Raw genomic sequence first — 15,899 nt, forward strand, 5'->3', positions numbered from 1 at the left:
CCAGAACAGCCTTTGTTCGGTTGGTCACAGGGCAAACAACGGGGCTTCTGGCTTCCCCAGAGGCGGAACATTGGCTCTCCAATCCTTGGTTTAGCAATTTCGTTACCTTCTCTGTTTAACAGCAGCAACAAGGTCAGGCCCTGAAAACATGGAGAACAGACTGTCCCCATTGGCTGAAGAGGTCTCATCACTGGAACTGGCCGAGTCTCCCTGAGCTCCTGACCAGCCGCTGTGCAAGCTGTCCCTGAGAATGCAGAGAAATTGGTCAGACCTCCCACAGCCTCTGCTGCCTCTCTCTACCACAAGTGACATTTTCTTCCTTTCTCCTCAAAAGAAAGAGTCACTACTTTTTATCCCTCTGAAGCCCGTGACTGATTATAGAGAGAAACAAATTGGGGATGCTCTTTCACTCTCCATACTTACTAACCAGGAGGTAATCTGAGACACAGATTCATAATTCTCTCAAAGACTTAAGTTTTTATGTATATGTGTGTCCCTATGTGCAGGTGCCCTCAGAGGCTAGAAGTGGGGGGTCAACTCCCTGATGCATTGGACGGTTTTTTTGTTTTGTTTTGAGACAGGGTTACTTTGTGTAGCCCTGGATATCCTGGAACTGGCTCTGTAGGCCAGGCTGGTTTCAAACTCAAGATATGCCTGCCTCTACCTCCCAAGTGCTGACACTAAAAGGAAGCACCATCACTGCCTGGCCTGAACAGGAGTTAAAACCATCTATGAGCCACCATGTGGGTGCTGGGGATCACGTGTGTCCTCTGCAAAGGTATAGTAAGGGCTCTTAAGTCATCCAGCCGCCTCTCCAGCCTGGGGTTTTTGGTTTGTTTGCTTGGTTTCCTGAAATTAGGTTTCTCTAGGTAGCTCAGGCTAGCCTCCAACTGTAGCCCTTACTAACCTAAACACAGGACACTGTTGTGCGCCTGCCTCCCACAGGCTGAGGACAGGTGTGTACTGCCATGCCCTGCCTACAGTTTTTTGATACACTAGAGCTGAAGCTTGTGCCTTGGCCTCTGCTGCACTGGGGTTTGTGCTCAGGGTCTTGCACACGCTAGGTATACATGCTACTGCTAAGCTACACACACCAAGCCGACTTTGCTTTCTGTGGAATAACAGCAGCATTCTGATACCTAGTGGGTTTTATACCAAGGCTCCCTTTACCAGAAAGACCACATGAAACTCTGTCAAATAAGATCCCTGCTCCAAGCCAGGTGTGGTGGCGCACACCTCTAATCCCAGCACTCGGGAGGCAGAGGCAGGCAGATTTCTGAGTTCAAGGCCAGCCTGGTCTACAAAGTGAGTTCCAGGACAGCCAGGGCTATACAGAGAAACCCTGTCTCAAAAAACCACCAAAAAAAAAAAAAAAAAAAAAAAAAAAAAAATCCCTGCTCCACTCGGGAAAGGCTCTTTTTGTTTCTCCTCTCTCTCTCTCTTTCTCTCTCTCTCTATTCATAAGTTAGTATTTATACTTTTTTATTTAAGTTAGTACACATATATGTATATAGTATATAATCTTATTTTAGCCCCCATATTTATAATTTTAGAAATAAAATATTTTAATATGAGAAATATGTTTAAAATCTTATAATATGTGTATTGCTTTTATAATAGGCTGTCTTAAGTCACTCATTCATTGCAGGGGTATGTTTAGGTGGATACATTCTACCCCTTAACATCCTATATTAGAATCTGAACCCACCAAGATTTAGCACATTACACTTTCAATGCTCAGGAAACGTGAATGAAGGCCAGTGAGCCTTCCTCAAAGCAAGGCCGTAAGAGGCATCCAGATCCCAAATTTGGCTTCCTTGCTCTAGGCAGAACTCACCCTTCTGTGAAGAACTCTGGCAAAGGCCAGGTCCGATGAGCGTCTTCCATGGGCGGCCAGTTGCCACGGGGGTTGCCTGGCCGGCGGCCATGTTGAGCTTGCCGCTTCTGCTGCATTGCCTGGCTCACTCCTGCCACATAGCGTGCGAATTCTGGGTCTGAGCCCACTGTGTTGAGACAAAGGAAAAGGCAGGATTTAAGGCCAAATCGACTTCTTCCTTTCCTCTCCTCTGAGGATGAACTGGTCATACATACAGTAAAGTGGTGAGAACCTAGCAAGTAACTGTCCCATTGGTTGGCTGCAGGCTATGGCCACTCCCTGAACTGAAACTGGGTTTATAGCACACAGGTCTAAGGTTGGGGCTGGCATAGGCAGGGGCTGGATGTCAAAAGAAGACAAAGAACAAAAGTCTGAACTATCCACCACTACTTTCGCTTTTTGAGAAAAAGTCTTGCTATGTGCCCATAAACCAACTATATAGCACAGACTATCCTGCAACTCTCAGTGAACCCAAACCTAACTTGTTTTTTATGTACATTGGTGTTTTGCCTGCATGTATGTCTGTGTGAGGGTATCAGATATTGGATTTATAGACAGTTGTGAGCTGCCATGTGAGTATTGGGAATTGAACCCAGATCCTTTGGAAGAGCAGTCAGTGCTCCTAACCACTGAACCATCTATCTAGTCCCCCAAAGCTACATTTTTATGGTGGTGGTAGTGCACACCTTTAATCCCAGCACTTGGGAGGCAGAGGCAGGTGGATTTCTGAGTTCAAGGCCAGCCTGGTTTACAAAGTGAGTTCCTGAACAGCCAGGGTTATACAGAGAAACGCTGTCTAGAAAAAAAAACCTAAATTTTAAACACAAACAAGGCTCGGCAGTGAAGACTACTTGCTCTTGCATTATGCCTGGGTTCAATTTTCAGCACCCAAATGATGGCTCACAACCATCCATAACTCCTATGCACTCATGTGGTACACATTCATATACATAAAAATCTAGGCCACACAGGGTAGTGTATACCTTTAAATCCCAGCAATTAGAAGGCTGAGGCAGGTAGATTTGTGAGTTCAAGTCCAGACTGGCCCACAGTAAGTTCTAAACTAGCCAAGGCTATATAGTGACAGCCTCTTTAAAGCAAAACATGAAAAATAAACATAAAAGAAGCTGAAAAGAACTCAAATGTCCCTCAACAGAGGAATGGATACAAAAAATGTAGCACATTTACACAATGGAGTACTACTCAAGCTATTAAAAACAATGAATTTATGAAATTCTTAGGCAAATGGATATCATCCTGTGTGAGGTAACCCAATCACAAAAGAACACACATGATATGCACTCACTGATAAGTGGATATTAGCCCAGAAACTTAAAATACGCAAGATACAATTTGTAAAACACATGAAAATCAAGAAGAAGGAAGACCAAAGTGTGGATATTTCATTCCTCCTTAGAATAGGGAACAAAATACCCATTGAAGGAGTTACAGAGACAAAGTTTGGAGCTGAGACAGAAGGAAGGACCATCCAGACACTGCCCACCCAGGGATCCATCCCATAATCAGCCACCAAACGCAAACACTATATGTAAGTATCCTGTAGCTGTCTTTAGACTCACCAGAAGAGGGCGTCAGATCTCACTATGGATGGTTGTGAGCCACCATGTGGTTGCTGTGATTTGAACTCAGGACCTTTGGAAGAGCAGTCAGTGCTCTTACCCACTGAGCCATCTCACCAGCCCCCAGAGAGGATTTGTGGTTAAGAATATTTGTTGATTTTGTAGAGGATCCAGGTTTGCTTCTAAGCACCCAGGTGGTGGCTCACAGTCATTCATAACTCCAGTTCCAGGGAATCTGAACCCCTAATTCTGACCTTTAAAGGTACCAGGCATGTACATGGAGCACACACATATATACAGACAAAACATTCATACATATAAAAATTTTTTTAAAAAATGAAATGTGTGTATATGTGCATGTCCTTGTGGGTGTCTGGAAGCTAGCCAATAAATAGTACTGGCTCCTCAGGAGCTGAAGTTACAGGGGTGTGTGAACTGACAGGTGTGAGTTTTGCAAACTAAACACAGAGATGCTCATAACAGCCCACCCATCTCCACAAACTAAACTGTTTTCTAATGTCTTGCTACTATGAATTTGAAGTATTTAATAACTTTAGAGAATCATACGATTTTTAACCAACTATATCATGGAATTTACCAAAGCCAGATAGAGGTTACATATCACTGCCACTCAAGTCAACCTTGAGCAAGTAAGCCATATTTCACCCCACAGTCCCAAATTCAAAGCCTGACTGTGGCTAGAGAAGAAGTTAGAGATCAATCTGACAAATTAGTGAGACTTTCTAACTAAAAAGAAAGGGAGGGAGAGACTAAGGCAGGTTCATTGGTGGAATGCTTGCTTAACACATGTGAGGATGCCCTGGATTCAATACTCAATACCACAAAAAGTAAAAAAATTGGATTAAGGTGCTTCCTTCTCAGACACTTTCTTAATCTGCTTCCCATTCTTGTTACACCTCCTTGCAGAAGACAATGAGAGTGCTAGCATACGCTTAGGGGCTGGGTATAGGTATGTACTAGAACACACTAGTATACCCATGTACTACTTACTATACCTTATAAGGCTATGATAAATAGGCCTCTAAGAATTCCTCAGTGACTGTATTGAACGTTTAATGGGGTGAACAGTGGGAAGGCCTCACCTACCTGCAGGATCAAAAGGCAAAATCTCTCCCAGCATTCCAAAGACTCCATCACTTTGGTCACGGTTTGGCCAGGTGTTATTTCTAGGTCCCTGGGGCTTCTGTCCCAAAACTTCTGACATCATATTGTCCATATAGCTGCTCACTAGACCCAAGCTGTACAAGTCAGAGCTGAGATCAGATATGCCAGGCCACTGACCAAGAGGAGACAGACCCGCTGCCATGGGCTGTGATGGGTGCTGAGATGAGCCATGTACCCATTTCGCAGGCGCCCGAGGCTGAGGTGGAGTCTGCTGTGATCCAATGGGTTGCAGCAGGTGCTGGTAGTACTGGACTTGGGGCTGCTGCTGCTTTGGAGACTGCTGCTGAGGAGCCAGACCTTGCTGGGCTGCCAGAGGCGTGTGTGCTCCAGCCTGGGGTGGCCGTAGTGGAGGAGCCAATGGCAGTGATGGCTGCTGTGGTTGCATGGTTCCTGTCTTCTGTTCAGTCACCATGGCAGTGGCAGTAGAGTTACGCCTTGTCACCAGTGGGGACCCCTGATGGGACTGGCCCATGTTAAAGCCTGAGAGAAAATCTATCACTTCCTGCATTTCCTGATCAGTGGGTAAGTTCATGCCCTTCTCATCCTTGCCATCATCCCCATGCAGGAAGTTCTCACGTCTCTCCAGGAGAAAGCCATTGACCATTGGATTACTGGAATTCTGAGACGACTGTGAAGGGTCTGTAGTCCTAGGGAAGTTACCAATGTTCAAAATGCTCTGTAACCGTGTATCAATATTATTGCCCATCATTTTGGCCCTTTCCTCTGAACACCCAGCTGTGAAGATGTTTTTGGAATAGTGTGTGCTGCCAGAGTTGGTGCATGACACTTTCTTTGTGAACCGGGATGTCAGTTTGGAGAAAGTCTTCTGCAGTCCCGAGGATTTGCTTCCATTTCCAGAAGGCAGGTCAGCCTGATTCCCAAAATCGCAGATATCCCTTTGCAGCTGGATCTGTATACAGGGTAAAGCTTGTTCCCTATTTCAACAGGGGAAAAAAAAACAACAAGAGAAAAAGTTGGAGAACAAGACTTTTTTGTATTGATTGCTAGCCTGAGGATGGATACTATTGATTACTAGACATTGATTACTGGCATCATGGTGTTTTAAGTCCCAGCACTGCAGTGAGCAAGTAAGCTACAAGGAGACAGGGAGGAAAGAGTGGAGACCGGCAAGAACTTGCCTGAGTTTGGAGTCTTGGATGGTGTTTTTAAAAGTTTGTTTTTGTCAACCTGATACATGCTAATTATCTTGGAATTGGAGAGGAATTGAGAGGCAATCCTATTATCTTTGATTGATGAGGGCACATGCCACTGTGAGCAGTGCCACCCCTGGGCCAGTGATTCTGGGTTGTATAAGAACGCTCCTGCCTCCAGGTTCTTGCCTTGGCTAGGTGATGGATTCTAGGATCTGTAAGCCAAACAACCCCTTTCCCCATTTGGGTTTTTTTGTTTTTTAAAGATATATATATACATACATACATACACACACACACACACATATACATACATACACACACATATGAGTATGTATATATATATATATATATACACACACACATACATATATAGACATACATATACACACACATATATGTATACACTGTATATGTTTACACTGTATATGTAAACACTGTAGATGTTTACAGATACAGCAGAAGAGGGCATCGGATCCCATTACAGATGGTTTTGAGCCACCATGTGGTTGCGGAAAATTGAACTCAGGACCTCTGGTAGAGCAGTCAGTGCTCTTAACCGCTGAGCCATCTCTCCAGTCCCCCCCTAGTTGCTTTTGATAGTGCTATATTTATCAGAGCAACAGAAGGTAAACTTGGTCAGGCAGGTCCTGGGTTCATGTGCTCTATACATAAATGACTACTCAGTGTCTCACTCAAGGCTGTACAACAGTAGCATCTGGAGCTGAATGAAAGCTAACTGCAGGACAGGAGAGCAAAGCCTGGCTAGTGTGGTGGTACAAAGAGATTCAGCAGAGAAACAATGGATACATGCAAATGGTAGGGGTGGTGGGGAGGAGGCTTATGGCCACTCTGCATTGCTGCTGTGGCATGCACAGCTGTTCCTTCCATGAATTTCTGAGTACTCTTCCCCACCCTCTTTTCTTTCTTTTGGTTTTCTGAAACAAACCACATAGACCAGGCCTGTTGACCTTGAATTTAGAGATCAGTTTGCCTCTGAGTGCTGGAATTAAAGGTATTTGTCACCACACTGGGCCCTGAATACTCTTTCTACAACAGATATAAAAAATGCCATGAATCAGGAGACAAGGCAGCTGGCTGCTGTAACTCTTGACAAGATACTGCACTGAACTCGCCTTAGGAGGAGAAAGCTGAGTGTGATGACTTCTTTTTTTTTTTCCCCCCCAAGACAGGGTTTCTCTGTATAGCCCTGGCTGTCCTGGAACTCACTTTGTAGACCAGGCTGGCCTCGAACTCAGAAATCTTCCTGCCTCTGACTCCAGAGTGCTGGGATTAAAGGCGTGCACCACCACGCCTGGCTTTGTGTGATGACTTCTTATCGCTAGGAGTTGAGACAAAATGCTTGCAAAAGTTCAAGACAATTTGGACTACATAGTAAGTTTAAGGCCACCCTGAGGTACAAATAAGATAGTCTGTCAGGAGAGGAAAGGAAAAGAGATGAGGGCATGGGTAAATGTTTAAGATTTCTGCCAGTGTTAAAACGAGCAACTCACAGAGAACATTTGTAACTCAGCTATTTCTACATGCAAATAAACTTCATGAAGAATACAAGAAAATGTTGTAAGCATTTCTCTGCTTTTGCGTCTGGGAATGAGAACTGGGTTAAGAGTTCTCTCCATGACCATACTCCATGATTAAAACAAGGAAGGCCAAGTATTAACAGGTTAAGAAATGTGGATAATGAAGAACTTCTTGTATCTCATCTGCATGTCTGACCCATCTTGAAATAAAGTTACTAAAAAGTTCTCTATCTTGCTTTATTTACCCACATACTCTCAGAGGCAGGAGCTTACATGAGTTGGATTGTATGTGGCTACACTGCTTCCTGGCTATGGATCTAAAACGCAAACCATATGTATAGCTCCCTCATGTAAGTGCAGGAGACACCAACCTCCCTGTTCTCCAGCGGTTTAGGTCTAGCACGGCTGTGTAAAGCACATCCACCAGACCTAGGGTCTTCTCGGGATCCAGGCTCCTCTGCAGCAGGGACATGGTAGCAGGATCTTCCTTTAAGCACCTAGACACAAACCAAGTCATGTTAGTCCTGACCAATACTTCTCTGAAAAGGTGTTCAAAGCATTATGAAAGACACTACAACTTAAGTACTTCTAGCACCCAAAAAGAGCTCGGGAGTGCTGGGTGTGGTGGTGCATGTGTCTTTTAGTCCCAGCAGGAAGATCTCTGTGAGTTTAAGACTATTCTGGTATACATAGGTATCATAGGACAGCCAAAGCAACAAAGAAAAAAAAACTAGGGAGTCCAACAACCAAGCAACCTAGTGAGTACACCAAGTCCTCTGCAAAAGGAGAGGAGACAGAGGTACCACGGGTTTCTCAGTAGGACCAAGCTCTAATAAAGAGAATACTTAGGCAACATATGATGCATACAGGGCAGCATGGCTGTATAAGAACACATCTAAAGTAAGCTAAACGTTCCATTGTAAGAGGAAAACACTTGTGCATACACCAATATGTGTGTGCATGTGAGTGAGTCTGACTTGGAATGCCCAGAAGCCCTGAAAAAAGCAGAGCAGGGATATAACTGCAGCTTCTGTTAGGGTGGCTGGGGATGAAGGCAGCTCGGTCCCTGAAGCTCATTAGATAGTAGGTCACTCTAGCTGAATGGATATCCTGCAGCTTCAGTGAGACCCTACAAGACAGGGTTTCTCTGTGTAGCCATGGTTGTCCTGGAACTAACTCTACACAAGGGTGACTCCAAACTCAAGAGATTTGCCTACTTGTGCCTCCCAAGTGCTGGGATTAAAGCTGTGCTCCACCATCCCTGGCTTTATACATTTACGTCACTTATTGTGTGTATATGAGTATAAATGGATGGACCCAAACAGAGGTTAGAAGGCTACTATCAGGAGCCGGCTCTTTCCTTCTACCAATGGGCTCCAGGAATTGAGCTGAGGCTGTCAGGCTTAGAGGCCTTTATATAAGATTGTTTGTTTGAACATTTACTGTGTGTGTGCATGTGTGCATTCTGTGTGTGTGTGTGGAGATGGACACGAGTGCAAAGGGCCATGTGAGGAGAATGTGTAGGAGCTGGTTTCCTCCTTCCACCATATGGGTCCCAAGAATTACGCTCAACTTATCAGGCTTGGGGTCAAGCGTCTGTTTAGTCATCTCACAGGGTTTTGTTTGTTCTGTTAGAAGCTCATGTAGTCCAGGTTGGCCTTAAACTTGCTACACAACTGGTCCTCCTGCCCTTAATTCCTGAGTACTGGGATTAACTTTTTTTTCTTTTTTTTTTTTTAAAGATTTATTTATTTATTATATGTAAGTACACTGTAGCTGTCTTCAGACACTCCAGAAGAGGGTGCCAGATCTCATTATGGATGGTTGTGAGCCATCATGTGGTTGCCAGGAATTGAACTCAGGACCTTCAGAAGAGCAGTCAGTGCTCTTAACCGCTGAGCCATCTCTCCAGCCCCAGGATTAACTTTTTAAAACCAACTTTCTTTTTTTTTTTTTTAAGAATCATGAAAAGTTTTTTTTTTAAAGATTTATTTATTATTATATGTAAGTACACTGTAGCTGTCTTCAGACACACCAGAAGAGGGAGTCAGATCTTGTTACGGATGGTTATGAACCACCATGTGGTTGCTGGGATTTGAACTCTGGACCTTCAGAAGAGCAGTCGGGTGCTCTTACCCACTGAGCCATCTCACCAGCCCCCTAAAACCAACTTTCATACAAAATAATTCTTAAGACTTATTATTTATTCTTATTATTTGAGATAAGATCGCATTACATAGTCCTGGCTGACCTCAAACTCACAAGGTCTCTTATCTCTTCTTCTTCTGAGTGCTAAGATTAAAGGCTACACCACTACGCCTGGCTTTATTTTTTTTAATTATGAATGTGTGTGAGTCTGTACAGGTGACTATCAGTGTCTAAGGAGACCAGAAGCATTAGATTCCCTGGAATAGAATTACAGATGGCTATGAACTACTCAGTGTGGGAATTAAACTCAGGTCCTCTACAGTAAGTCTTCTTAATAGTTGAGCCATCTTGCCAGCCAGGGTTCCTTCTTCTTTCTTTTTTTGTTTTATGTGCATTGGTGTTTTGCCTGCACATATGTCTATGTGAGGGTATGGTATCCTGGAGCTAAAGACAGCCATGAGCTGCCTTGTGGGTGCTGGGAATTGAACCTAGGTCCTCTGGAAGAGCAGCTAGTGCTCTTAACCACTGAGCCACCTTTCCACCCCTACAGCCATGTTCCATTAAAAAAAAAAAAAAAAAAAAAAGGTGTGTTCTCTGTGCTACACACTTATGTGGAGTTGGTCCTTGGCCACTCTCACATGGGTACAGGCGATAAAGTAGATCTTCCCCCTCACTCATTAGGTGCTTTACACATTGATCTTGTTTGCTGGCCCATGCTGCGCTATGACATGCCATACACCCCTGCCACTGTGCTTTGCTCACTGTATTTGCTTCTGTAACTCCCCACTCATCATCCAAAAGTCATCCTCCTGCTGTTATGTCATATATTGGCATGTGTGGATAATGTAATAACACATGTATGTGTTGGTCTGGTGAGATGGCTCAGCAGGTAAGAGCACTGACTGCTCTTCCGAAGGTCCTGAGTTCGAATCCCAGCAACCATAAGGTGGCTCATAACCATCTGTAGTGAGATACAACGCCCTCTTCTGGTGTGTCTAAAGACAGCTACAGTACTTACATATAATAATAAAAAATAAAATCTTTGGGCCAGAGAGAGCGGAGGTCCTGAGTTCAATTTCCAACAACCACATGATGGCTCACAGCCATCTGTACAGCACAGAGTGTATGCAATAAAAGCCACCCTTTTCACCAAGATGGTACCGAAAGCGAAGAAGGAAGCTCCTGCCCCTCCCAAAGCCAAAGCCTTGAGAGCTAAGAAGGTGGTGCTAAAAGGCGACCATAGCCACAAAAAAAGATCAGAAAGTCACCCACCTTTCAGCGGACCCAAGACCCTGTGGCTCCAAAGGCAGCCAAAATATCCTCGAAATAGTGCACCCAGAAGAAACAAGCTTGACCACTGTGCTATCATCAAATTCCCACTGACCACCGAGTCAGCCATGAAGAAAATAAAGGACTACAACATGCTTGTGTTCATTGTGGATGTCAAGGCCATCAAGCACCAGATCAAAGAGGCCGTGAAGAAACTCTATGACATTGATGTGGCCAAAGTCCATACCCTGACAAGGCCTGACAGAGAGAAGAAGGCGTATGTTCGCTTAGCTCTTGATTATGATGCTCTAGATGTTGCCAACAAGATTGGGGTCATCTAAACTGAGTCCAGATGGCTAATTCTAAATATACACTTTTTTTCCCACCATAAATAAATAAGTCTTTTAAAAAATATGTGCATGTTTGTGAGAGACAGACACAGGGGGAAGGGTGTCTTGTTTCTGTAACCCATAATGGTGTAAGCTTAAGGATCCTCTGTCAGCCTCCTAAGGGACAGCAAGACAGACATGTACACCCATGGTTGGCTGAATAAACTCTTGATTAGTTTGCTGACAATTATTTTCCTAAAAATGAAGTAACACTCCCACTTCAGCATTCCCAATGAGCACATACTTGTACAGGCCCAACATCTCTAACCCAAAAACAGGAAATGTTCAAAATACAAACTTTCTGATGCTACAGTGACAACACAAGAGAAGAATTCCACAGATGATCTCAAGTGCAAGGTCACAGTGAAAATTCAGAGCACCACAAATACTATGTAATACTATGCAAAACCAGCACTGGCCTAGGGCACAGCAGTCTGAAACACAGGTGATCATGTATTTACACTTCATTCTCACAATACCTCATCATACCCATGGGCAAATACTTTCAAAACAAAACCAAAACGGCTGGAATCGGAAATACTTCTGGTCTCTAGCATTTCATGTCAGACACTTGATCTTGGCTTTCCAAGAGAAAAAACAAAACAAAAGAAAACCTCAAAGCAAAAACCAATTTTTATCATTACAAAAAGCAGACAGCAGAGGGAGCCTTTGCAAGCAGTAACAGATGCCATTTCAGAAGGTACAGTAAATTACAAAGGAAATGAACCACACAGGCAGTGAGTGTTCTGTCAGTTTTGTTCTCAGCCTGCAGGCCTCATGCCTTTCCCACATGCAGACTGTGTTTTCCCAAGTGTGGCCTCTGGCCACCTGCACCAGGATTACCTGAGGTGCTTATTAAGCATGCAGATTGCCAGCATCCCCTGAGTGTCAGAAATCTCCATCTTCAGCTGGCTCTCAGGGGTCTGCTACCTTCAAAGTTTGAGAAACCAGGCTTTAAAGACTTGGAGCTGCCAATCACCTCTGACCCAAGGTAGAAAATAAACTAGCTTTGTAGAAGCTGTTTATGATCACCCAATTCTATATAAGTTATGTCTGTTTTTCTCAAAATGAGAATCCATATAAGGTCAATGTTTTCCAATGAGCTAGGTATGATAACATACATAGGTAATCCCAGTTCAAGAGGTGGAGGCAAAAGAATCAGGAGTTCAAGGTCATGTTTAGATACACAGTGGGCTTTTAGGCCACCCTATGTTTATGTAAGACTCTGTCTCAACAACAATAATAAAAACTTTTGAATGAGAATTAAATTAGGAATTCAAATTGCAGAGTGCTGGCCCAGAATGCCTGGGTTTGGTCCCCAGCATCCTGTAAAACTGAGCTTGGCAATGCATACCTATAATCCCAACACTTAGGAGGTGGAAGCAGGAGGATCAGAAGTTCAAGGCTATCCTTAGCTACAAGGTTGCCCTTCACTACAAAGCAAGTTTAAACAAGCCTGGAATACGTGAGACACCATCTCAAGATAGACAGACAGACAGACACTGAGAGTTATTAGAGGGTTAAAAAGATGACTCAGCCAGTAAAGGCATTTGCCAGCAAATCTAATGACCTGAATCCAGTCCCCAGAATCTACAAAGACAGAGGGAGAGAATGGACTCTTCCTGCAAGGTGTCCACTGCCCTCCACATAAATATATTAAAAAAACAATTCAGCTTCAGCTTCATTTTCTGTATACACTTTTCTCCAAAAACCTTGTGTGGTTGCTTCTCAATCCAAAAGTCTCTTGGCCTGTTTTTCTGTAATATAGCTCAAACCAGTACTTGCCAATATCCCTTACTGCTATCTAAGTGAAACTAATTATTTTAGGGCAAAATGAATCTTTTGATCTTTCCCTTTACTTGCTGTGATCACTGTGAGGTTACACCTTTTCTCATCTCCTTGTGCAGTGTCTTCTTTCCTCATGTATGAGGTCATATCCCTGGCCTGCTTCCTTGTTTATAGGAGCTTTTGTCTTAGAAAACAAACTATGAATAACCCTTTATCTTTTGAAGTGTTACAAATATAACAAAAAACAGTTTTGTTTGTCCCCAGATTTACAATGAGAATGAATATATAATGATATAAGCTCAAGCTTATCAGGGTTGTAACTGAAAAGATAGACTTGAGAGAAAATTCTAGTCTCTCCTCAGCTTTAGAAAAATAAAGGGTGACTCAGTGAGAGCAAAAGACACTAAACCCTGTGGCTTCAGTAAGAAGATAACACTGCTCATTATGGTCTATTACTTATATGCCAGTTGCCTGTGGTCAAAGGAGCTCTTTCTCAGAGGTCTTAGATTCACCATCATAGCCAAGCCAAACAGACTCCAACACCGCCCTGCTACCTGAGAAGTGCACAGGTAGCAAGCACTACTATGTCAGGTTGCAAAGATGTGAAAGATACACAGCCTTCAGAGTTTAGGCTTCTATTAAAAAGAGTCATGTTACCATGTGGATGGGACTTGAACCACAATTCTGGAACCTTCAAGACTGATCTGGGGTGCATAGGCTTCTTTATTTTCAATCTGTGCTGTGTCAACAACCACCTAGAAAAGAAACAAAGACAACCGCAGTTCAGAGAGATTTCAGTATCAAACATTCAAATACATAAGCGTATTAGTCACTCAGTAACCGGCAGAACTGTCTGCAGCACATCTGCACTGCAGTGAGACCAGTGAGACCCCCAGAGATAACAGCAAGCAATGATGCGCAAACACACAGAAACCAAACTCTAATTGTGGGGTCTACTCGATTTTGTAGGCATTTTCTACACTGTAGTTGTTCTAATTACAAATTATTCAAGATAAATGTGGTTGTATATTTCTGTCATCCCAACACCTGTGAGGCCATGGCAGATGGATGAGTTTGCAGTCAGCCTGTGCAATATGTGACCCTGTCTCAAAATGAAGAAATAAATAAGTCTGGAGAGCTGGCTCATATGTTGAGAGTACTTCCTGTTCTTTCAGAGGACTTGAGTCCCAACACACATATCAGGCTGCTTGCTCACTGCCACCTGCAACTCTAGTTCCAGGAGATCCAATGCTCTCATTTGGCCTCCAAAGATAATACACACACACAAAATTTAACTTAAAAATAAAGTCCTAAGATAAAACTTTAAATGGGAAAGGACTGGAAAAAAGAGAAAAAGAAAGTGAAGGATAAGAGAAAGAGAAAGGGAAGAGAGTTGATGCATCTTTTATTTTAGGAGTTTGTTCTTGTTTTGATCTTTTCAAGACAGTGTTTCTCTGTATAGCTATGGCTGTCCTAGACCTTGCTCAATAAACCAGGCTGGCCTCAAATTCGGGGATCCACCTGCCTCTGCCTCTGCCTCTACCTCCTGAATGCTGAGATTAAAGGTATGCACCACTACACAGCTATTTTAGTGTTTTTGTTTTTTTAAACGTTATATACGTGAAAGAAAAAAAAGATGTCAGAAACTGAACCAAGCTGGGCCCAGTGATGCAGACCTGTTTTCTAAGCTCCTTACAAGGGTGAGGCAGAAAGACTACAAATTCAAGGGCTGGGGATATGGCTCACTAGTAGAAAAACACATCTCCATTTTGGAAGGAGTTAAGCTACGCATAGGTACTTTTCATGATTCCAAACACAGCTTCCAGTGTGTTCATTTCCACGGTTATAAATAAACAGGGTTCTTATGGCTGGACCTTTGAGAAACATTTCCTGTCCAAGGAACAGCCTTTGTTGGACCTGACAGGTGTTTCCTCTCTCCTCCTCCTATGGCTATGGTCCTAAACGCCTTTGTCAGCTACAACAAAGGCCCTACCATCAATGGTAGGGAAGTAAAAAGTTCCTGGATTCTGCGTATAATTACACTCCCCCCACCCCTTAGCTTAAACTGATTTCTCAAAACTGCCTTCTCCTGCTGTACTCTGTGTTCTGGAGCACACATTGCCATAGTGCCAGCTTCAGCTGACACAGTCCTGGTCTCCAGGAAACTGGCTCAGTCTCTCTATTATAGGTTAGCAGAGTGACCCTTGTTTCTTGCTTTTCTTTCTATATGAATCTTCAAGGAAATGGAGCCCAGGTCTGTACACTGTCTCTGAAGTAATCTGCATGAAACAGGGACAAAGACAATTTTAATCTGTTTTTTTTTCATGAATAAAGCAGAAATCAGACTACAAAGAGTACCTATAAAAAAGTTTTTTATTTATTTATTTTTTAGACAGGGTCTCACTCTCAAACCATGAATATGAGGCAGAATCTAGTACATACAAGCTACTTGGGTCGACATGGCAGACAATAAAAGCTAACAGTGATCACAGATGCTGAGCTCTGGACCTGGTCTGACTTCACCTGAAGTTTCTTTAGTTTTTATTTTCCTTCCCTTTTCTCTGACAGGTAAAAGATAGATTTTTACCTGAAGCAGATACTGCCACTTTCTTGTACAAAAGGTAATGGGCAGAGAGCTAGGATAGGAAATGATTGGGTTGGGGCCCTAGCTCACCTTTACAGGGGCTGACCTGTAAAGGTGAGAAGAACAAGCCACATTTAGAGAGGTCAGAGAACAGGCAGAGTACAGAGGACTGAGATAGGAGGCCACCAGCCCAGCTCACTTGAGCAACAGGAAACTCCAGTGTTGCTGCAGATCAGTCAGGCCAGTCAAGGCCCACACAGGCAGTACTAATGTGTTTGTTACTCTAAGATGAGGAAAGCGTACAACATCACCATTTTGTAAATAGATTCCCAGCAAATACAGGTTACAAAGGTATTAAAACAAACAAACAACAAAACTTTCAGTTCTG

The 15,899-nt window shown here is 43.4% G+C and overlaps 1 protein-coding gene across 11 annotated transcripts in view; it reads right to left on the reverse strand.

The window, feature by feature from the left end:
• Garre1 (granule associated Rac and RHOG effector 1) overlaps window positions 1-15,899 on the reverse strand; it is a 76,848-nt gene that overhangs the window by 3,696 nt on the left and 57,253 nt on the right. For all 11 annotated transcript variants that reach the window (XM_006539896.3, XM_030242461.1, XM_006539895.2 and 8 more), the window contains 5 exons: window positions 13,585-13,682; window positions 7,705-7,830; window positions 4,564-5,576; window positions 1,838-2,003; window positions 107-244 (listed from right to left, as the gene is read on the reverse strand). In XM_006539896.3, the coding sequence (XP_006539959.1) occupies window positions 107-244; window positions 1,838-2,003; window positions 4,564-5,576; window positions 7,705-7,830; window positions 13,585-13,682 (1,541 nt within the window). The remainder of the gene's footprint in view (window positions 1-106; window positions 245-1,837; window positions 2,004-4,563; window positions 5,577-7,704; window positions 7,831-13,584; window positions 13,683-15,899) is intronic.

This window comes from Mus musculus, chromosome 7, assembly GCF_000001635.26.
Source record: "Mus musculus strain C57BL/6J chromosome 7, GRCm38.p6 C57BL/6J".
Classification (NCBI taxonomy): domain Eukaryota; kingdom Metazoa; phylum Chordata; class Mammalia; order Rodentia; family Muridae; genus Mus; species Mus musculus.